Source organism: Nerophis lumbriciformis, linkage group LG21, assembly GCF_033978685.3.
Source record: "Nerophis lumbriciformis linkage group LG21, RoL_Nlum_v2.1, whole genome shotgun sequence".
NCBI classification, from domain to species: Eukaryota; Metazoa; Chordata; class Actinopteri; order Syngnathiformes; family Syngnathidae; genus Nerophis; species Nerophis lumbriciformis.
The window spans coordinates 40,488,274-40,513,325 of record NC_084568.2 but is presented as its reverse complement, the minus strand read 5'-3'; the positions used below and the strand labels follow the sequence as shown (position 1 = coordinate 40,513,325).

The window sequence follows — 25,052 nt, the reverse complement described above, 5'->3', positions numbered from 1 at the left end:
TTTAACAAAATAAACACTATCATTATTATTGTTACATCCCTAGTATAGCCCTTTGAGACACTTGTGATTTAGGGCTATATAAATAAACATTGATTGATTGATTGATAGTATATAATATAACAAAATAAACACTATCATTATTATTGTTGTTACATCCCTAGTATATAATATAACAAAATAAACACTATCATTATTATTGTTACATCCCTAGTATATAATATAACAAAATAAACGCTCTATATAATTTTTATTGTTACATTCCTAGTATATAGTATAACAAAATAAACACTATCATTATTATTGTTACATCCCTAGTATATAATATAACAAAATAAACACTATCATTATTATTGTTACATCCCTAGTATATAATATAACAAAATAAACACTATCATTATTATTGTTGTTACATCCCTAGTATATAATATAACAAAATAAACGCTCTATATAATTTTTATTGTTACATTCCTAGTATATAGTATAACAAAATAAACACTATCATTATTATTGTTACATCCCTAGTATATAATAAAACAAAATAAACACTATCATTATTATTGTTGTTACATCCCTAGTATATAATATAACAAAATAAACACTATCATTATTATTGTTGTTACATCCCTGGTATATAATATAACAAAATAAACACTATCATTATTACTGTTACATCCCTAGTATATAATATAACAAAATAAACACTATCATTATTATTGTTACATCCCTAGTATATAATATAACAAAATAAACACTATCATTATTATTGTTACATCCCTAGTATATAATATAACAAAATAAACACTATCATTATTATTGTTGTTACATCCCTAGTATATAATATAACAAAATAAACACTATCATTATTATTGTTACATCCCTAGTATATAATTTAACAAAATAAACACTATCATTATTATTGTTACATCCCTAGTATATAATATAACAAAATAAACGCTCTATATAATTTTTATTGTTACATTCCTAGTATATAGTATAACAAAATAAACACTATCATTATTGTTGTTACATCCCTAGTATATAATATAACAAAATAAACACTATCATTATTATTGTTACATCCCTAGTATATAATATAACAAAATAAACACTATCATTATTATTGTTACATCCCTAGTATATAATATAACAAAATAAACACTATCATTATTATTGTTGTTACATCCCCAGTATATAATATAACAAAATAAACACTATCATTATTATTGTTACATCCCTAGTATATAATTTAACAAAATAAACACTATCATTATTATTGTTACATCCCTAGTATATAATATAACAAAATAAACGCTCTATATAATTTTTATTGTTACATTCCTAGTATATAGTATAACAAAATAAACACTATCATTATTATTGTTACATCCTTAGTATATAATATAACAAAATAAACACTATCATTATTATTGTTACATCCTTAGTATATAATATAACAAAATAAACACTATCATTATTTTTGTTGTTACATCCCTAGTATATAATATAACAAAATAAACACTATCATTATTATTGTTACATCCCTAGTATATAATTTAACAAAATAAACACTATCATTATTATTGTTACATCCCTAGTATATAATTTAACAAAATAAACGCTATCATTATTATTGTTGTTACATCCCTGGTATATAATATAACAAAATAAACACTATCATTATTATTGTTGTTACATCCCTAGTATATAATAACAAAATAAACACTATCATTATTATTGTTACATCCCTAGTATATAATTTAACAAAATAAACACTATCATTATTATTGTTGTTACATCCCTAGTATATAATATAACAAAATAAACGCTCTATATAATTTTTATTGTTACATTCCTAGTATATAATATAACAAAATAAACACTATCATTATTATTGTTACATCCCTAGTATATAATATAACAAAATAAACACTATCATTATTATTGTTACATCCCTAGTATATAATATAACAAAATAAACACTATCATTATTATTGTTACATCCTTAGTATATAATATAACAAAATAAACACTATCATTATTATTGTTACATCCCTAGTATATAATATAACAAAATAAACACTATCATTATTATTGTTGTTACATCCCTAGTATATAATATAACAAAATAAACACTATCATTATTATTGTTACATACCTAGTATATAATTGAACAAAATAAACACTATCATTATTATTGTTACATCCCTAGTATATAATTTAACAAAATAAACACTATCATTATTATTGTTGTTACATCCCTGGTATATAATATAACAAAATAAACACTATCATTATTACTGTTACATCCCTAGTATATAATATAACAAAATAAACACTATCATTATTATTGTTGTTACATCCCTGGTATATAATATAACAAAATAAACACTGTCATTATTATTGTTACATCCCTAGTATATAATATAACAAAATAAACACTATCATTATTATTGTTACATCCCTAGTATATAGTTTAACAAAATAAACACTATCATTATTATTGTTGTTACATCCCTGGTATATAATAAAACAAAATAAACACTGTCATTATTATTGTTACATCCCTAGTATATAATATAACAAAATAAACACTATCATTATTATTGTTGTTACATCCCTAGTATATAATATAACAAAATAAACGCTCTATATAATTTTTATTGTTACATTCCTAGTATATAGTATAACAAAATAAACACTATCATTATTATTGTTACATCCTTAGTATATAATATAACAAAATAAACACTATCATTATTATTGTTACATCCTTAGTATATAATATAACAAAACAAACACTATCATTATTATTGTTACATCCCTAGTATATAATATAACAAAATAAACACTATCATGATTAATGTTACATCCCTAGTATATAATATAACAAAATAAACACTATCATTATTATTGTTGTTACATCCCTAGTATATAATTTAACAAAATAAACACTATCATTATTATTGTTGTTACATCCCTGGTATATAATATAACAAAATAAACACTATCATTATTATTGTTACATCCCTAGTATATAATATAACAAAATAAACGCTCTATTTAATTTTTATTGTTACGTTCCTAGTATATAGTATAACAAAATAAACACTATCATTATTATTGTTACATCCTTAGTATATAATATAACAAAATAAACACTATCATTATTATTGTTACATCCCTAGTATATAATATAACAAAATAAACGCTCTATATAATTTTTATTGTTACATTCCTAGTATATAGTATAACAAAATAAACACTATCATTATTATTGTTACATCCTTAGTATATAATATAACAAAATAAACACTATCATTATTATTGTTACATCCCTAGTATATAATATAACAAAATAAACACTATCTTTATTACTGTTACATCCCTAGTATATAATATAACAAAATAAACACTATCATAATTATTGTTACATCCCTAGTATATAATATAACAAAATAAACACTATCATTATTATTGTTACATCCCTAGTATATAATTTAACAAAATAAACACTATCATTATTATTGTTGTTACATCCCTAGTATATAATATAACAAAATAAACACTATCATTATTATTGTTACATCCCTGGTATATAATATAACAAAATAAACACTATCATAATTATTGTTACATCCCTAGTATATAATATAACAAAATAAACGCTCTATATCATTATCCAAAATGTTTTTTTCATAAATAGTGGGTTTGTTTTTAAAGTGCGCCTGTTTTTGTGTGTGTGTGTGTGTGCGTGTGTGCGTGCGTCCATTTTGTGTTGAGTTGTTTAAAAAAATTGTAAACAACTGGACATTTGCATGTCCAATCCCATGTTGATAGTGTTGAAAACTTGTATTAAAGATAAAAGACTTCTTCTAGCTGTGATTAATCGTGATTAATCGTGAGTTAGCTGCTGACAAAATGCAATTACATTTTGGAATCGTTTGATAACCTTAAATTTCAGTTTTTTCAGTTTCAGTTATTTTTAGTCTACCGCACACGCGTGGTCAACCGGCTTCGTCCCGTACATCCTGTACACATTCACGGCCTCACAGACGGTCAGAAAGGTCGGGTGATTAATGTCCCCAAGATGGAGGCTTGTTTGAACTAACGTGATGGTGTGCGCAGCTGCTTACTACCCAGGTAAATGCATGGCTCACACAAGCTCCACCTACACCTTCACCACATGCCGCATCCTGCACCCCACTGACGAGCAGACGCATGTCACGCCCAGGTGAGCAACGTCATCCAGCTCAAGTCTTCCTTATACATCTCACACGCGTCTTCCCTTACCTGACAGTCTGAACGCCATCGCTGCCACCTCCTCCTCCTCCTCCTGCGTGATGACCAGCTCTCTGCTGCCAGCCGCCACACCCTGCACACCTCGCAGGCTCAGTCTCAGTCTGAGGCCCTCAGAATCATCCACCAACCTCAGGCAAGGCTCTGATGAAACTGTGGCAAAGACCACCACAACATTAGACACACCCAAAATGCAAAGTTCTTCATTAGACACACCCAAAATGCAAAGTTCTTCATTAGACACACCCAACATGCAAAGTTCTTCATTAGACACACCCAACATGCAAAGTTCTTCAGACCACCACAACATTAGGCACACCCAACATGCAAAGTTCTTCATTAGACACACCCAACATGCAAAGTTCTTCATTAGACACACCCAACATGTAAAGTTCTTCATTAGACACACCCAACATGCAAAGTTCTTCATTAGACACACCCAACATGCAAAGTTCTTCATTAGACACACCCAACATGTAAAGTTCTTCATTAGACACACCCAACATGCAAAGTTCTTCATTAGACACACCCAACATGCAAAGTTCTTCATTAGACACACCCAACATGCAAAGTTCTTCATTAGACACAACCAACATGCAAAGTTCTTCATTAGACACACCCAACATGCAAAGTTCTTCATTAGACCCACCCAACATGCAAAGTTCTTCATTAGACACAACCAACATGCAAAGTTCTTCATTAGACACACCCAACATGCAAAGTTCTTCATTAGACCCACCCAACATGCAAAGTTCTTCATTAGACACAACCAACATGTAAAGTTCTTCATTAGACACAACCAACATGCAAAGTTCTTCATTAGACACACCCAACATGCAAAGTTCTTCATTAGACACAACCAACATGCAAAGTTCTTCATTAGACACACCCAACATGCAAAGTTCTTCATTAGACACATCCAACATGCAAAGTTCTTCATTAGACACACCCAAAATGCAAAGTTCTTCATTAGACACACCCAACATGCAAAGTTCTTCATTAGACACACCCAAAATGCAAAGTTCTTCATTAGACACATCCAACATGCAAAGTTCTTCATTAGACACACCCAACATGCAAAGTTCTTCATTAGACACACCCAACATGCAAAGTTCTTCATTAGACACACCCAACATGCAAAGTTCTTCATTAGACACTCCCAACATGCAAAGTTCTTCATTAGACACACCCAACATGCAAAGTTCTTCATTAGACACTCCCAACATGCAAAGTTCTTCATTAGACACACCCAACATGCAAAGTTCTTCATTAGACACACCCAACATGCAAAGTTCTTCATTAGACACACCCAACATGCAAAGTTCTTCATTAGACACACCCAACATGCAAAGTTCTTCATTAGACACACCCAACATGCAAAGTTTTTCATTAGACACACCCAACATGCAAAGTTCTTCATTAGACACACCCAACATGCAAAGTTCTTCATTAGACACAGCCAACATGCAAAGTTTTTCATTAGACACACCCAACATGCAAAGTTCTTCATTAAACACAACCAACATGCAAAGTTCTTCATTAGACACACCCAACATGCAAAGTTCTTCATTAGACACAGCCAACATGCAAAGTTCTTCATTAGACACACCCAACATGCAAAGTTCTTCATTAGACACAGCCAACATGCAAAGTTCTTCATTAGACACACCCAACATGCAAAGTTCTTCATTAGACACACCCAACATGCAAAGTTCTTCATTAGACACACCCAACATGCAAAGTTCTTCATTAGACACAACCAACATGCAAAGTTCTTCATTAGACACACCCAACATGCAAAGTTCTTCATTAGACACACCCAACATGCAAAGTTCTTCATTAGACACAACCAACATGCAAAGTTCTTCATTAGACACACCCAACAAGCAAAGTTCTTCATTAGACACACCCAACATGCAAAGTTCTTCATTAGACACACCCAACATGCAAAGTTCTTCATTAGACACACCCAACATGCAAAGTTCTTCATTAGACACACCCAACATGCAAAGTTCTTCATTAGACACACCCAACATGCAAAGTTCTTCATTAGACACAGCCAACATGCAAAGTTCTTCATTAGACACACCCAACATGCAAAGTTCTTCATTAGACACAGCCAACATGCAAAGTTCTTCATTAGACACACCCAACATGCAAAGTTCTTCATTAGACACACCCAACATGCAAAGTTCTTCATTAGACACACCCAACATGCAAAGTTCTTCATTAGACACAACCAACATGCAAAGTTCTTCATTAGACACACCCAACATGCAAAGTTCTTCATTAGACACACCCAACATGCAAAGTTCTTCATTAGACACACCCAACATGCAAAGTTCTTCATTAGACACACCCAACATGCAAAGTTCTTCATTAGACACACCCAACATGCAAAGTTCTTCATTAGACACACCCAACATGCAAAGTTCTTCATTAGACACACCCAACATGCAAAGTTCTTCATTAGACACACCCAACATGCAAAGTTCTTCATTAGACACACCCAACATGCAAAGTTCTTCATTAGACACACCCAACATGCAAAGTTCTTCATTAGACACTCCCAACATGCAACGTTCTTCATTAGACACACCCGACATGCAAAGTTCTTCATTAGACACACCCGACATGCAAAGTTCTTCATTAGACCCACCCAACATGCAAAGTTCTTCATTAGACACACCCAACATGCAAAGTTCTTCATTAGACACACCCAACATGCAAAGTTCTTCATTAGACACACCCAACATGCAAAGTTCTTCATTAGACACACCCAACATGCAAAGTTCTTCATTAGACACACCCAACATGCAAAGTTCTTCATTAGACACACCCAACATGCAAAGTTCTTCATTAGACACAACCAACATGCAAAGTTCTTCATTAGACACAACCAACATGCAAAGTTCTTCATTAGACACAACCAACATGCAAAGTTCTTCATTAGACACACCCAACATGCAAAGTTCCCCATTAGACACACCCAACATGCAAAGTTCTTCATTAGACACACCCAACATGCAAAGTTCTTCATTAGACACACCCAACATGCAAAGTTCTTCATTAGACACACCCAACATGCAAAGTTCTTCATTAGACACACCCAACATACAAAGTTCTTCATTAGACACACCCAACATGCAAAGTTCTTCATTAGACACACCCAACATGCAAAGTTCTTCATTAGACACTCCCAACATGCAAAGTTCTTCATTAGACACACCCAACATACAAAGTTCTTCATTAGACACACCCAACATGCAAAGTTCTTCATTAGACACACCCAACATGCAAAGTTCTTCATTAGACACACCCAACATGCAAAGTTCTTCATTAGACACAACCAACATGCAAAGTTCTTCATTAGACACACCCAACATGCAAAGTTCTTCATTAGACACACCCAACATGCAAAGTTCTTCATTAGACACACCCAACATGCAAAGTTCTTCATTAGACACACCCAACATGCAAAGTTCTTCATTAGACACACCCAACATGCAAAGTTCTTCATTAGACACACCCAACATGCAAAGTTCTTCATTAGACACACCCAACATGCAAAGTTCTTCATTAGACACACCCAACATGCAAAGTTCTTCATTAGACACACCCAACATGCAAAGTTCTTCATTAGACACACCCAACATGCAAAGTTCTTCATTAGACACACCCAACATGCAAAGTTCTTCATTAGACACACCCAACATGCAAAGTTCTTCATTAGACACACCCAACATGTAAAGTTCTTCATTAGACACACCCGACATGCAAAGTTCTTCATTAGACACACCCGACATGCAAAGTTCTTCATTAGACACACCCAACATGCAAAGTTCTTCATTAGACACACCCGACATGCAAAGTTCTTCATTAGACACACCCAACATGCAAAGTTCTTCATTAGACACAACCAACATGCAAAGTTCTTCATTAGACACACCTAACATGCAAAGTTCTTCATTAGACACACCCAACATGCAAAGTTCTTCATTAGACACACCCAACATGCAAAGTTCTTCATTAGACACACCCAACATGCAAAGTTCTTCATTAGACACTCCCAACATGCAAAGTTCTTCATTAGACACACCCAACATGCAAAGTTCTTCATTAGACACACCCAACATGCAACGTTCTTCATTAGACACACCCAACATGCAAAGTTCTTCATTAGACACACCCAACATGCAAAGTTCTTCATTAGACACACCCAACATGCAAAGTTCTTCATTAGACACACCCAACATGCAAAGTTCTTCATTAGACACACCCAACATGCAAAGTTCTTCATTAGACACACTCAACATGTAAAGTTCTTCATTAAACACACTCAACATGCAAAGTTCTTCATTAGACACACCCAACATGCAAAGTTCTTCATTAGACACACCCAACATGCAAAGTTCTTCATTAGACACACCCAACATGCAAAGTTCTTCATTAGACACACCCAACATGCAAAGTTCTTCATTAGACACAACCAACATGCAAAGTTCTTCATTAGACACAACCAACATGCAAAGTTCTTCATTAGACACACCCAACATGCAAAGTTCTTCATTAGACACACCCAACATGCAAAGTTCTTCATTAGACACACCCAACATGCAAAGTTCTTCATTAGACACAACCAACATGCAAAGTTCTTCATTAGACACACCCAACATGCAAAGTTCTTCATTAGACACACCCAACATGCAAAGTTCTTCATTAGACACACCCAACATGCAAAGTTCTTCATTAGACACAACCAACATGCAAAGTTCTTCATTAGACACACCCAACATGCAAAGTTCTTCATTAGACACACCCAACATGCAAAGTTCTTCATTAGACACACCCAACATGCAAAGTTCTTCATTAGACACAACCAACATGCAAAGTTATTCATTAGACACACCCAACATGCAAAGTTCTTCATTAGACACACCCAACATGCAAAGTTCTTCATTAAACACACCCAACATGCAAAGTTCTTCATTAGACACACCCAACATGCAAAGTTCTTCATTAGACACACCCAACATGCAAAGTTCTTCATTAGACACACCCAACATGCAAAGTTCTTCATTAGACACACCCAACATGCAAAGTTCTTCATTAGACACACCCAACATGCAAAGTTCTTCATTAGACACACCCAACATGCAAAGTTCTTCATTAGACACACCCAACATGCAAAGTTCTTCATTAGACACACCCAACATGCAAAGTTCTTCATTAGACACAACCAACATGCAAAGTTCTTCATTAGACACACCCAACATGCAAAGTTCTTCATTAGACACACCCAACATGCAAAGTTCTTCATTAGACACACCCAACATGCAAAGTTCTTCATTAGACACAACCAACATGCAAAGTTATTCATTAGACACACCCAACATGCAAAGTTCTTCATTAGACACACCCAACATGCAAAGTTCTTCATTAAACACACCCAACATGCAAAGTTCTTCATTAGACACACCCAACATGCAAAGTTCTTCATTAGACACACCCAACATGCAAAGTTCTTCATTAGACACACCCAACATGCAAAGTTCTTCATTAGACACACCCAACATGCAAAGTTCTTCATTAGACACACCCAACATGCAAAGTTCTTCATTAGACACACCCAACATGCAAAGTTCTTCATTAGACACACCCAACATGCAAAGTTCTTCATTAGACACACCCAACATGCAAAGTTCTTCATTAGACACACCCAACATGCAAAGTTCTTCATTAGACACACCCAACATGCAAAGTTCTTCATTAGACACACCCAACATGCAAAGTTCTTCATTAGACACACCCAACATGCAAAGTTCTTCATTAGACACACCCAACATGCAAAGTTCTTCATTAGACACACCCAACATGCAAAGTTCTTCATTAGACACACCCAACATGCAAAGTTCTTCATTAGACACACCCAACATGCAAAGTTCTTCATTAGACACACCCAACATGCAAAGTTCTTCATTAGACACACCCAACATGTAAAGTTCTTCATTAGACACACCCGACATGCAAAGTTCTTCATTAGACACACCCGACATGCAAAGTTCTTCATTAGACACACCCAACATGCAAAGTTCTTCATTAGACACACCCGACATGCAAAGTTCTTCATTAGACACACCCAACATGCAAAGTTCTTCATTAGACACAACCAACATGCAAAGTTCTTCATTAGACACACCTAACATGCAAAGTTCTTCATTAGACACACCCAACATGCAAAGTTCTTCATTAGACACACCCAACATGCAAAGTTCTTCATTAGACACACCCAACATGCAAAGTTCTTCATTAGACACTCCCAACATGCAAAGTTCTTCATTAGACACACCCAACATGCAAAGTTCTTCATTAGACACACCCAACATGCAACGTTCTTCATTAGACACACCCAACATGCAAAGTTCTTCATTAGACACACCCAACATGCAAAGTTCTTCATTAGACACACCCAACATGCAAAGTTCTTCATTAGACACACCCAACATGCAAAGTTCTTCATTAGACACACCCAACATGCAAAGTTCTTCATTAGACACACTCAACATGTAAAGTTCTTCATTAAACACACTCAACATGCAAAGTTCTTCATTAGACACACCCAACATGCAAAGTTCTTCATTAGACACACCCAACATGCAAAGTTCTTCATTAGACACACCCAACATGCAAAGTTCTTCATTAGACACACCCAACATGCAAAGTTCTTCATTAGACACAACCAACATGCAAAGTTCTTCATTAGACACAACCAACATGCAAAGTTCTTCATTAGACACACCCAACATGCAAAGTTCTTCATTAGACACACCCAACATGCAAAGTTCTTCATTAGACACACCCAACATGCAAAGTTCTTCATTAGACACAACCAACATGCAAAGTTCTTCATTAGACACACCCAACATGCAAAGTTCTTCATTAGACACACCCAACATGCAAAGTTCTTCATTAGACACACCCAACATGCAAAGTTCTTCATTAGACACAACCAACATGCAAAGTTCTTCATTAGACACACCCAACATGCAAAGTTCTTCATTAGACACACCCAACATGCAAAGTTCTTCATTAGACACACCCAACATGCAAAGTTCTTCATTAGACACAACCAACATGCAAAGTTATTCATTAGACACACCCAACATGCAAAGTTCTTCATTAGACACACCCAACATGCAAAGTTCTTCATTAAACACACCCAACATGCAAAGTTCTTCATTAGACACACCCAACATGCAAAGTTCTTCATTAGACACACCCAACATGCAAAGTTCTTCAGACCACCACACCATTAGACACACCCAACATGCAAAATTCTTCATTAGACACACCAAACATGCAAAGTTCTTCATTAGACACAACCAACATGCAAAGTTATTCATTAGACACACCCAACATGCAAAGTTCTTCATTAGACACACCCAACATGCAAAGTTCTTCATTAAACACACCCAACATGCAAAGTTCTTCATTAGACACACCCAACATGCAAAGTTCTTCATTAGACACACCCAACATGCAAAGTTCTTCAGACCACCACACCATTAGACACACCCAACATGCAAAATTCTTCATTAGACACACCAAACATGCAAAGTTCTTCATTAGACACACCCAACATGCAAAGTTCTTCATTAGACACACCCAACATGCAAAGTTCTTCATTAGACACACCCAACATGCAAAGTTCTTCATTAGACACACCCAACATGCAAAGTTCTTCATTAGACACACCCAACATGCAAAGTTCTTCATTAGACACACCCAACATGCAAAGTTCTTCATTAGACACACCCAACATGTAAAGTTCTTCATTAGACACACCCAACATGCAAAGTTCTTCATTAGACACACCCGACATGCAAAGTTCTTCATTAGACACACCCAACATGCAAAGTTCTTCATTAGACACACCCAACATGCAAAGTTCTTCATTAGACACACCCAACATGCAAAGTTCTTCATTAGACACAACCAACATGCAAAGTTCTTCATTAGACACACCTAACATGCAAAGTTCTTCATTAGACACACCCAACATGCAAAGTTCTTCATTAGACACACCCAACATGCAAAGTTCTTCATTAGACACACCCAACATGCAAAGTTCTTCATTAGACACTCCCAACATGCAAAGTTCTTCATTAGACACACCCAACATGCAAAGTTCTTCATTAGACACACCCAACATGCAACGTTCTTCATTAGACACACCCAACATGCAAAGTTCTTCATTAGACACACCCAACATGCAAAGTTCTTCATTAGACACACCCAACATGCAAAGTTCTTCATTAGACACACCCAACATGCAAAGTTCTTCATTAGACACACCCAACATGCAAAGTTCTTCATTAGACACACTCAACATGTAAAGTTCTTCATTAAACACACTCAACATGCAAAGTTCTTCATTAGACACACCCAACATGCAAAGTTCTTCATTAGACACACCCAACATGCAAAGTTCTTCATTAGACACACCCAACATGCAAAGTTCTTCATTAGACACACCCAACATGCAAAGTTCTTCATTAGACACAACCAACATGCAAAGTTCTTCATTAGACACAACCAACATGCAAAGTTCTTCATTAGACACACCCAACATGCAAAGTTCTTCATTAGACACACCCAACATGCAAAGTTCTTCATTAGACACACCCAACATGCAAAGTTCTTCATTAGACACAACCAACATGCAAAGTTCTTCATTAGACACACCCAACATGCAAAGTTCTTCATTAGACACACCCAACATGCAAAGTTCTTCATTAGACACACCCAACATGCAAAGTTCTTCATTAGACACAACCAACATGCAAAGTTCTTCATTAGACACACCCAACATGCAAAGTTCTTCATTAGACACACCCAACATGCAAAGTTCTTCATTAGACACACCCAACATGCAAAGTTCTTCATTAGACACACCCAACATGCAAAGGTCTTCATTAGACACACCCAACATGCAAAGTTCTTCATTAGACACACCCAACATGCAAAGTTCTTCATTAGACACACCCAACATGCAAAGTTCTTCATTAGACACACCCAACATGCAAAGTTCTTCATTAGACACACCCAACATGCAAAGTTCTTCATTAGACACACCCAACATGCAAAGTTCTTCATTAGACACACCCAACATGCAAAGTTCTTCAGACCACCACACCATTAGACACACCCAACATGCAAAGTTCTTCATTAGACACACCCAACATGCAAAGTTCTTCAGACCACCACACCATTAGACACACCCAACATGCAAAGTTCTTCATTAGACACACCCAACATGCAAAGTTCTTCATTAGACACACCCCACATGTAAAGTTCTTCATTAGACACACCCCACATGCAAAGTTCTTCATTAGACACACCCAACATGCAAAGTTCTTCATTAGACACACCCAACATGCAAAGTTCTTCATTAGACACACCCAACATGCAAAGTTCTTCATTAGACACACCCAACATGCAAAGTTCTTCATTAGACACACCCAACATGCAAAGTTCTTCATTAGACACACCCAACATGTAAAGTTCTTCATTAGACACACCCAACATGCAAAGTTCTTCATTAGACACACCCAACATGCAAAGTTCTTTATTAGACACACCCAACATGTAAAGTTCTTCATTAGACACAACCAACATGCAAAGTTCTTCATTAGACCCACCCAACATGCAAAGTTCTTCATTAGACACACCCAACATGCAAAGTTCTTCATTAGACCCACCCAACATGCAAAGTTCTTCATTAGACACACCCAACATGCAAAGTTCTTCATTAGACACACCCAACATGCAAAGTTCTTCATTAGACACACCCAACATGCAAAGTTCTTCATTAGACACACCCAACATGCAAAGTTCTTCATTAGACACACCCAACATGCAAAGTTCTTCATTAGACACACCCAAAATGCAAAGTTCTTCATTAGACACACCCAACATGCAAAGTTCTTCATTAGACACACCCAACATGCAAAGTTCTTCATTAGACACACCCAACATGCAAAGTTCTTCATTAGACACACCCAACATGCAAAGTTCTTCATTAGACACACCCAACATGCAAAGTTCTTCATTAGACACACCCAACATGCAAAGTTCTTCATTAGACACACCCAACATGCAAAGTTCTTCATTAGACACACCCAACATGTAAAGTTCTTCATTAGACACACCCAACATGCAAAGTTCTTCATTAGACACACCCAACACGCAAAGTTCTTCATTAGACACACCCAACACGCAAAGTTCTTCATTAGACACACCCAACATGCAAAGTTCTTCATTAGACACACCCAACATGCAAAGTTCTTCATTAGACACACCCAACATGCAAAGTTCTTCATTAGACACACCCAACATGCAAAGTTCTTCATTAGACACACCCAACATGCAAAGTTCTTCATTAGACACACCCAACATGCAAAGTTCTTCATTAGACACACCCAACATGCAAAGTTCTTCATTAGACACACCCAACATGCAAAGTTCTTCAGACCACCATAACATTCGGCACACCCAACATGCAAAGATTCCACCTTCAAGCACACAAACAACTGTTTAACCGCTTTTGAGCTAGTTTGTGCTGCTACTAATAGTTTGGCTTTTGAGCTAGTTTGTGCTGCTACTAATAGTTTGGCTTTTGAGCTAGTTTGTGCTGCTACTAATAGTTTGGCTTTTGAGCTAATTTGTGCTGCTACTAATAGTTTGGCTTTTGAGCTAGTTTGTGCTGCTACTAATAGGTTGGCTTTTGAGCTAGTTTGTGCTGCTACTAATAGTTTGGCTTTTGAGCTAGTTTGTGCTGCTACTAATAGTTTGGCTTTTGAGCTAGTTTGTGCTGCTACTAATAGTTTGGCTTTTAAGCTAGTTTGTGCTGCTACTAATAGTTTGGCTTTTGAGCTAGTTTGTGCTGCTACTAATAGTTTGGCTTTTGAGCTAGTTTGTGCTGCTACTAATAGTTTGGCTTTTAAGCTAGTTTGTGCTGCTACTAATAGTTTGGCTTTTGAGCTAGTTTGTGCTGCTACTAATAGTTTGGCTTTTAAGCTAGTTTGTGCTGCTACTAATAGTTTGGCTTTTGAGCTAGTTTGTGCTGCTACTAATAGTTTGGCTTTTAAGCTAGTTTGTGCTGCTACTAATAGTTTGGCTTTTGAGCTAGTTTGTGCTGCTACTAATAGTTTGGCTTTTGAGCTAGTTTGTGCTGCTACTAATAGTTTGGCTTTTAAGCTAGTTTGTGCTGCTACTAATAGTTTGGCTTTTGAGCTAGTTTGTGCTGCTACTAATAGTTTGGCTTTTGAGCTAGTTTGTGCTGCTACTAATAGTTTGGCTTTTAAGCTAGTTTGTGCTGCTACTAATAGTTTGGCTTTTGAGCTAGTTTGTGCTGCTACTAATAGTTTGGCTTTTGAGCTAGTTTGTGCTGCTACTAATAGTTTGGCTTTTAAGCTAGTTTGTGCTGCTACTAATAGTTTGGCTTTTGAGCTAGTTTGTGCTGCTACTAATAGTTTGGCTTTTGAGCTAGTTTGTGCTGCTACTAATAGTTTGGCTTTTAAGCTAGTTTGTGCTGCTACTAATAGTTTGGCTTTTGAGCTAATTTGTGCTGCTACTAATAGTTTGGCTTTTGAGCTAATTTGTGCTGCTACTAATAGTTTGGCTTTTGAGCTAGTTTGTGCTGCTACTAATAGGTTGGCTTTTGAGCTAGTTTGTGCTGCTACTAATAGTTTGGCTTTTGAGCTAGTTTGTGCTGCTACTAATAGTTTGGCTTTTGAGCTAGTTTGTGCTGCTACTAATAGTTTGGCTTTTGAGCTAATTTGTGCTGCTACTAATAGTTTGGCTTTTAAGCTAGTTTGTGCTGCTACTAATAGTTTGGCTTTTGAGCTAGTTTGTGCTGCTACTAATAGTTTGGCTTTTGAGCTAATTTGTGCTGCTACTAATAGTTTGGCTTTTGAGCTAATTTGTGCTGCTACTAATAGTTTGGCTTTTGAGCTAATTTGTGCTGCTACTAATAGTTTGGCTTTTGAGCTAGTTTGTGCTGCTACTAATAGGTTGGCTTTTGAGCTGGTTTGTGCTGCTACTAATAGTTTGGCTTTTGAGCTAGTTTGTGCTGCTACTAATAGTTTGGCTTTTGAGCTAGTTTGTGCTGCTACTAATAGTTTGGCTTTTGAGCTAGTTTGTGCTGCTACTAATAGTTTGGCTTTTGAGCTAGTTTGTGCTGCTACTAATAGTTTGGCTTTTGAGCTAGTTTGTGCTGCTACTAATAGTTTGGCTTTTGAGCTAGTTTGTGCTGCTACTAATAGTTTGGCTTTTAAGCTAGTTTGTGCTGCTACTAATAGTTTGGCTTTTGAGCTAATTTGTGCTGCTACTAATAGTTTGGCTTTTGAGCTAGTTTGTGCTGCTACTAATAGTTTGGCTTTTGAGCTAGTTTGTGCTGCTACTAATAGTTTGGCTTTTGAGCTAGTTTGTGCTGCTACTAATAGTTTGGCTTTTGAGCTAGTTTGTGCTGCTACTAATAGTTTGGCTTTTGAGCTAGTTTGTGCTGCTACTAATAGTTTGGCTTTTGAGCTAATTTGTGCTGCTACTAATAGTTTGGCTTTTGAGCTAGTTTGTGCTGCTACTAATAGTTTGGCTTTTGAGCTAATTTGTGCTGCTACTAATAGTTTGGCTTTTGAGCTAATTTGTGCTGCTACTAATAGTTTGGCTTTTGAGCTAGTTTGTGCTGCTACTAATAGTTTGGCTTTTGAGCTAGTTTGTGCTGCTATTAATAGTTTGGCTATTAAGCTAGTTTGTGCTGCTACTAATAGTTTGGCTTTTGAGCTAGTTTGTGCTGCTACTAATAGTTTGGCTATTAAGCTAGTTTGTGCTGCTACTAATAGTTTGGCTTTTGAGCTAGTTTGTGCTGCTACTAATAGTTTGGCTTTTGAGCTAGTTTGTGCTGCTACTAATAGTTTGGCTTTTGAGCTAGTTTGTGCTGCTACTAATAGTTTGGCTTTTGAGCTAGTTTGTGCTGCTACTAATAGTTTGGCTTTTGAGCTAGTTTGTGCTGCTACTAATAGTTTGGCTTTTGAGCTAGTTTGTGCTGCTACTAATAGTTTGGCTTTTGAGCTAATTTGTGCTGCTACTAATAGTTTGGCTTTTGAGCTAATTTGTGCTGCTACTAATAGTTTGGCTTTTGAGCTAGTTTGTGCTGCTACTAATAGTTTGGCTTTTGAGCTAGTTTGTGCTGCTACTAATAGTTTGGCTTTTGAGCTAGTTTGTGCTGCTACTAATAGTTTGGCTTTTGAGCTAGTTTGTGCTGCTACTAATAGTTTGGCTTTTGAGCTAATTTGTGCTGCTACTAATAGTTTGGCTTTTGAGCTAATTTGTGCTGCTACTAATAGTTTGGCTTTTGAGCTAGTTTGTGCTGCTACTAATAGTTTGGCTTTTGAGCTAGTTTGTGCTGCTATTAATAGTTTGGCTATTAAGCTAGTTTGTGCTGCTACTAATAGTTTGGCTTTTGAGCTAGTTTGTGCTGCTACTAATAGTTTGGCTTTTGAGCTAGTTTGTGCTGCTACTAATAGTTTGGCTTTTGAGCTAATTTGTGCTGCTACTAATAGTTTGGCTTTTGAGCTAATTTGTGCTGCTACTAATAGTTTGGCTTTTGAGCTAGTTTGTGCTGCTACTAATAGTTTGGCTTTTGAGCTAGTTTGTGCTGCTATTAATAGTTTGGCTATTAAGCTAGTTTGTGCTGCTACTAATAGTTTGGCTTTTGAGCTAGTTTGTGCTGCTACTAATAGTTTGGCTATTAAGCTAGTTTGTGCTGCTACTAATAGTTTGGCTTTTGAGCTAGTTTGTGCTGCTACTAATAGTTTGGCTTTTGAGCTAATTTGTGCTGCTACTAATAGTTTGGCTTTTGAGCTAATTTGTGCTGCTACTAATAGTTTGGCTTTTGAGCTAATTTGTGCTGCTACTAATAGTTTGGCTTTTGAGCTAGTTTGTGCTGCTACTAATAGTTTGGCTTTTGAGCTAGTTTGTGCTGCTACTAATAGTTTGGCTTTTGAGCTAATTTGTGCTGCTACTAATAGTTTGGCTTTTGAGCTAGTTTGTGCTGCTACTAATAGTTTGGCTTTTAAGCTAGTTTGTGCTGCTACTAATAGTTTGGCTTTTGAGCTAGTTTGTGCTGCTACTAATAGTTTGGCTTTTAAGCTAGTTTGTGCTGCTACTAATAGTTTGGCTTTTGAGCTAGTTTGTGCTGCTACTAATAGTTTGGCTTTTGAGCTAGTTTGTGCTGCTACTAATAGTTTGGCTTTTGAGCTAGTTTGTGCTGCTACTAATAGTTTGGCTTTTAAGCTAGTTTGTGCTGCTACTAATAGTTTGGCTTTTGAGCTAGTTTGTGCTGCTACTAATAGTTTGGCTTTTGAGCTAGTTTGTGCTGCTACTAATAGTTTGGCTTTTGAGCTAATTTGTGCTGCTACTAATAGTTTGGCTTTTGAGCTAGTTTGTGCTGCTACTAATAGTTTGGCTTTTGAGCTAGTTTGTGCTGCTACTAATAGTTTGGCTTTTAAGCTAGTTTGTGCTGCTACTAATAGTTTGGCTTTTGAGCTAATTTGTGCTGCTACTAATAGTTTGGCTTTTGAGCTAGTTTGTGCTGCTACTAATAGGTTGGCTTTTGAGCTAGTTTGTGCTGCTACTAATAGTTTGGCTTTTGAGCTAGTTTGTGCTGCTACTAATAGTTTGGCTTTTGAGCTAATTTGTGCTGCTACTAATAGTTTGGCTTTTAAGCTAGTTTGTGCTGCTACTAATAGTTTGGCTTTTGAGCTAGTTTGTGCTGCTACTAATAGGTTGGCTATTAAGCTAGTTTGTGCTGCTACTAATAGTTTGGCTTTTAAGCTAGTTGTGCTGCTACTAATAGTTTGGCTTTTGAGCTAGTTTGTGCTGCTACTAATAGTTTGGCTTTTGACCTAGTTTGTGCTGCTACTAATAGTTTGGCTTTTGACCTAGTTTGTGCTGCTACTAATAGTTTGGCTATTAAGCTAGTTTGTGCTGCTACTAATAGTTTGGCTTTTGAGCTAGTTTGTGCTGCTACTAATAGTTTGGCTTTTGAGCTAGTTTGTGCTGCTACTAATAGTTTGGCTTTTGAGCTAGTTTGTGCTGCTACTAATAGTTTGGCTTTTGAGCTAGTTTGTGCTGCTATACACCTCAGTCTAATATCGTATTCCTTGATGCATGTTAACTGTTAGCATTCTAGCTTTTTAACTAGTTTTTTGCTGGTAAACACCTCAGATTCTAATATTTTATTTCTTGATACATGCTAACTGTTGGTAAGCTAACATGCTAACAATAAAATGTTGGCTTATTGAGCTAATTTTGTAGGTATAACCCTCAGTCGTAAATTTTGGCAGGCTACTTGACACATGCTATTTGTTATTCTAGCCTTTTAGCTACTTATGCTGGTATACACCCAAGGGTTGTTATATGTTGCTGCTATACCAAGGGTTGTTATACGTTGCTACTATACCAAGGGTTGTTATATGTTGCTACTATACCAAGGGTTGTTATATGTTGCTACTATACCAAGGGTTGTTATACGTTGCTACTATACCAAGGGTTGTTATATGTTGCTACTATACCAAGGGTTGTTATATGTTGCTACTATACCAAGGGTTGTTATATGTTGCTACTATACCAAGGGTTGTTATATGTTGCTACTATACCAAGGGTTGTTATATGTTGCTACTATACCAAGGGTTGTTATATGTTGCTACTATACCAAGGGTTGTTATATGTTGCTACTATACCAAGGGTTGTTATATGTTGCTGCTATACCAAGGGTTGTTATATGTTGCTGCTATACCAAGGGTTGTTATATGTTGCTACTATACCAAGGGTTGTTATATGTTGCTACTATACCAAGGGTTGTTATATGTTGCTACTATACCAAGGGTTGTTATATGTTGCTACAATACCAAGGGTTGTTATATGTTGCTACTATACCAAGGGTTGTTATATTTTGCTGCTATACCAAGGGTTGTTATATGTTGCTACTATACCAAGGGTTGTTATATGTTGCTACTATACCAAGGGTTGTTATATGTTGCTGCTATACCAAGGGTTGTTATATGTTGCTGCTATACCAAGGGTTGTTATATGTTGCTACTATACCAAGGGTTGTTATATGTTGCTACAATACCAAGGGTTGTTATATGTTGCTACTATACCAAGGGTTGTTATATTTTGCTACTATACCAAGGGTTGTTATATGTTGCTACTATACCAAGGGTTGTTATATTTTGCTACTATACCAAGGGTTGTTATATGTTGCTGCTATACCAAGGGTTGTTATATGTTGCTACTATACCAAGGGTTGTTATATGTTGCTGCTATACCAAGGGTTGTTATATGTTGCTGCTATACCAAGGGTTGTTATATGTTGCTACTATACCAAGGGTTGTTATATGTTGCTACTATACCAAGGGTTGTTATATGTTGCTACTATACCAAGGGTTGTTATATGTTGCTACAATACCAAGGGTTGTTATATGTTGCTACTATACCAAGGGTTGTTATATTTTGCTGCTATACCAAGGGTTGTTATATGTTGCTACTATACCAAGGGTTGTTATATGTTGCTACTATACCAAGGGTTGTTATATGTTGCTGCTATACCAAGGGTTGTTATATGTTGCTGCTATACCAAGGGTTGTTATATGTTGCTACTATACCAAGGGTTGTTATATGTTGCTACAATACCAAGGGTTGTTATATGTTGCTACTATACCAAGGGTTGTTATATGTTGCTACTATACCAAGGGTTGTTATATGTTGCTACTATACCAAGGGTTGTTATATGTTGCTACTATATCAAGGGTTGTTATATGTTGCTACTATACCAAGGGTTGTTATATGTTGCTACTATACCAAGGGTTGTTATATGTTGCTACTATACCAAGGGTTGTTATATGTTGCTGCTATACCAAGGGTTGTTGTACGTTGCTGCTATACCAAGGGTTGTTATATGTTGCTACTATACCAAGGGTTGTTATATGTTGCTACTATACCAAGGGTTGTTATATGTTGCTACTATACCAAGGGTTGTTATATGTTTCTACTATACCAAGGGTTGTTGTACGTTGCTGCTATACCAAGGGTTGTTATATGTTGCTACTATACCAAGGGTTGTTATACGTTGCTGATATACCAAGGGTTGTTATATGTTGCTACTATACCAAGGGTTGTTATATGTTGCTACTATACCAAGGGTTGTTATATGTTGCTGCTACACCAAGGGTTGTTATATGTTGCTACTATACCAAGGGTTGTTATACGTTGCTGCTATACCAAGGGTTGTTATATGTTGCTGCTGTACCAAGGGTTGTTGTACGTTGCTGCTACACCAAGGGTTGTTATATGTTGCTACTATACCAAGGGTTGTTATATGTTGCTACTATACCAAGGGTTGTTATATGTTGCTGCTATACCAAGGGTTGTTATATGTTGCTACTATACCAAGGGTTGTTATATGTTGCTACTATACCAAGGGTTGTTATATGTTGCTGCTATACCAAGGGTTGTTATATGTTGCTACTATACCAAGGGTTGTTATATGTTGCTACTATACCAAGGGTTGTTATATGTTGCTACTATACCAAGGGTTGTTATATGTTGCTACTATACCAAGGGTTGTTATATGTTGCTGCTATACCAAGGGTTGTTATATGTTGCTACTATACCAAGGGTTGTTATATGTTGCTACTATACCAAGGGTTGTTATATGTTGCTACTATACCAAAGGTTGTTATATGTTGCTGCTATACCAAGGGTTGTTATATGTTGCTACTATACCAAGGGTTGTTATATGTTGCTGCTATACCAAGGGTTGTTATATGTTGCTACTATACCAAGGGTTGTTATATGTTGCTACTATACCAAGGGTTGTTATATGTTGCTACTATACCAAAGGTTGTTATATGTTGCTGCTATACCAAGGGTTGTTATATGTTGCTACTATACCAAGGGTTGTTATATGTTGCTGCTATACCAAGGGTTGTTATATGTTGCTACTATACCAAGGGTTGTTGTATGTTGCTACTATACCAAGGGTTGTTATATGTTGCTGCTATACCAAGGGTTGTTATATGTTGCTACTATACCAAGGGTTGTTATATGTTGCTACTATACCAAGGGTTGTTATACGTTGCTGCTATACCAAGGGTTGTTATATGTTTCTGCTATACCAAGGGTTGTTATATGTTGCTACTATACCCAGGGTTGTTATATGTTGCTACTATACCAAGGGTTGTTATATGTTTCTGCTATACCAAGGGTTGTTATATGTTGCTACTATACCAAGGGTTGTTATATGTTGCTACTATACCAAGGGTTGTTGTACGTTGCTGATATACCAAGGGTTGTTATATGTTGCTGCTATACCAAGGGTTGTTATATGTTGCTACTATACCAAGGGTTGTTATATGTTGCTACTATACCAAGGGTTGTTATATGTTGCTACTATACCAAGGGTTGTTATATGTTTCTGCTATACCAAGGGTTGTTATATGTTGCTACTATACCAAGGGTTGTTATATGTTGCTACTATACCAAGGGTTGTTGTACGTTGCTGATATACCAAGGGTTGTTATATGTTGCTGCTATACCAAGGGTTGTTATATGTTGCTACTATACCAAGGGTTGTTATATGTTGCTACTATACCAAGGGTTGTTATATGTTGCTGCTATACCAAGGGTTGTTATATGTTGCTACTATACCAAGGGTTGTTATATGTTGCTACTATACCAAGGGTTGTTGTACGTTGCTGATATACCAAGGGTTGTTATATGTTGCTGCTATACCAAGGGTTGTTATATGTTGCTACTATACCAAGGGTTGTTATATGTTGCTACTATACCAAGGGTTGTTATATGTTGCTGCTATACCAAGGGTTGTTATATGTTGCTACTATACCAAGGGTTGTTATATGTTGCTGCTATACCAAGGGTTGTTATATGTTGCTACTATACCAAGGGTTGTTATATGTTGCTACTATACCAAGGGTTGTTATATGTTGCTACTATACCAAGGGTTGTTATATGTTGCTACTATACCAAGGGTTGTTGTACGTTGCTGATATACCAAGGGTTGTTATATGTTGCTACTATACCAAGGGTTGTTATATGTTGCTACTATACCAAGGGTTGTTATATGTTGCTACTCGACGCTATCTTGTTAGCGTGCTAACTGTTAGCATTTTAGTTTGACTTTTCAACGTTCACATGCAGTTTTTACAAAAATGGCTTTTTCGAGTTCCAGTATGTGTACCTAATAAGAGACCGAAGCCAACAACTGGACAGACAGAATAATGAGCATAAGAATGAATAATTGATGAGATGATTGGACTTACCCGCAGGGATGGCACCCGCACCACCAGCACCTCCCTGGGCTTAGTGCGCCTCCTACAGGAGAGAGGGATCTCTGCAGCCGTGTATCACCAGAGTCCGGCCAGTGAGGGCGTCTTATTCAGCACCTCCATCACGCCCGACAGACCCCGCCACCTGCGCCCCACAACACCTCCAAACTCCCCCACGGGACAGGGGGCCACGTCGTCTATGGGCTTCGACTTCAAGAGCCCCTCCTATGACAACTTCCTGGCCTCCAAACCGGCACGTTCCATCCTGAAGGAGGTGACTGCGGCCACCAGGGGTCGCCAGAGGGGGCGGGACTGTGAGAGCCAGACTGACGTGAGCGTGAGCGTGCACAACCTCAACCTGCTGGACAAGGTGAAGCGTCTGGGTGTGGCCCGGCCGGTGAGTCCGAGCCCCATGCTGGGGCCTCTGGGGGGGCTGCGAAGATCGGGCTCCCCCTTTGGGCCTGAGGGGATGAGACGGAACAGGAGTTACCCGGCGAGCATGGCCATGAAGGCTCCGGGTCCTCCTGAGTAGACTGGACCCGGGAAATGGGAGGAGCCAATCTGGCGCATGAGCAGTCACATGACATGTGGCTTGAACAACAGCCATTACATTAGGTACACCTGACATCACACTGGAAAAACAACGGTGGACTTGAGGGGGGGGGGAAACGGAGAATAACAATAGTAGGATTTTTCAGGTTTACGGTAATAACCACTGTAGATTTTACGGTAAAATAATATCGCAAGTCAGTCTGCAGAATTAGATACCGCTCTTCAGTTGACAGTCATTTGCTGTGGTCAGGGCCGGCCCGTGACATAGGCCGTATAGGCAAATGCTAAGGGCGCCGTCCATCAGGGGGCGCCACGCCAGTGCCACAAATGTTGGAGAGAAAAAAAAAAAAAGAGAAAAAAAGTTGAGTTGAGTTGAGTTTGAGTTTATTTCGAACATGCGAGCATACAACATGATGCATCACAATTTCCAGTTTCTCCTTTCAACATGTTCGAAAAGGAGTAGGAAGAAGCAGAGCTTATTTAATCCTACCCCTTTTCTTTTACATAACAGTAAGTCTTTGCTGTCGTCCAGCATTCTGTTTTTGTTTACTTTGTAGCCAATTCAGTTTTAGTTTCATTCTGCAAAGCCTTTCCCTAAGCTTCAATGCCTTTTCTTAGGGGCACTCACGTTTTGTTTATTTTTGGTTTTGAGTTGAGTATGAGTTTATTTCGAACATGCAAGCATACAACATGATGCATCACTATTTTGTACTATTATTTCTGAATACAAAAAATAATCCCACGTTAATTAAAATGCAAAGTAAAGCCTATTTAATAGAATTATTATTTGTTACA

At 36.9% G+C, this 25,052-nt stretch overlaps 1 protein-coding gene and 1 long non-coding RNA gene across 2 annotated transcripts in view; one reads left to right on the top strand and one right to left on the bottom strand.

Annotated features, from left to right (window-relative positions):
- LOC140679686 (uncharacterized) overlaps positions 1–23,907 on the bottom strand; it is a 97,050-nt gene extending 73,143 nt beyond the window's left edge. The window contains exons 1-2 of the long non-coding RNA XR_012051058.1: positions 23,700–23,907; positions 4,291–4,449 (exon numbers count right to left, since the gene is read on the bottom strand). This is a non-coding gene — a long non-coding RNA (uncharacterized lncRNA). The remainder of the gene's footprint in view (positions 1–4,290; positions 4,450–23,699) is intronic.
- LOC133621440 (trafficking kinesin-binding protein 1-like) overlaps positions 1–25,052 on the top strand; it is a 69,933-nt gene extending 44,881 nt beyond the window's left edge. Inside the window, exons 16-18 of the mRNA XM_072915607.1 lie at positions 4,126–4,231; positions 4,298–4,432; positions 23,706–25,052. Coding sequence (XP_072771708.1) covers positions 4,126–4,231; positions 4,298–4,432; positions 23,706–24,237 — 773 coding nt within the window. The 3' untranslated portion in view covers positions 24,238–25,052. The remainder of the gene's footprint in view (positions 1–4,125; positions 4,232–4,297; positions 4,433–23,705) is intronic.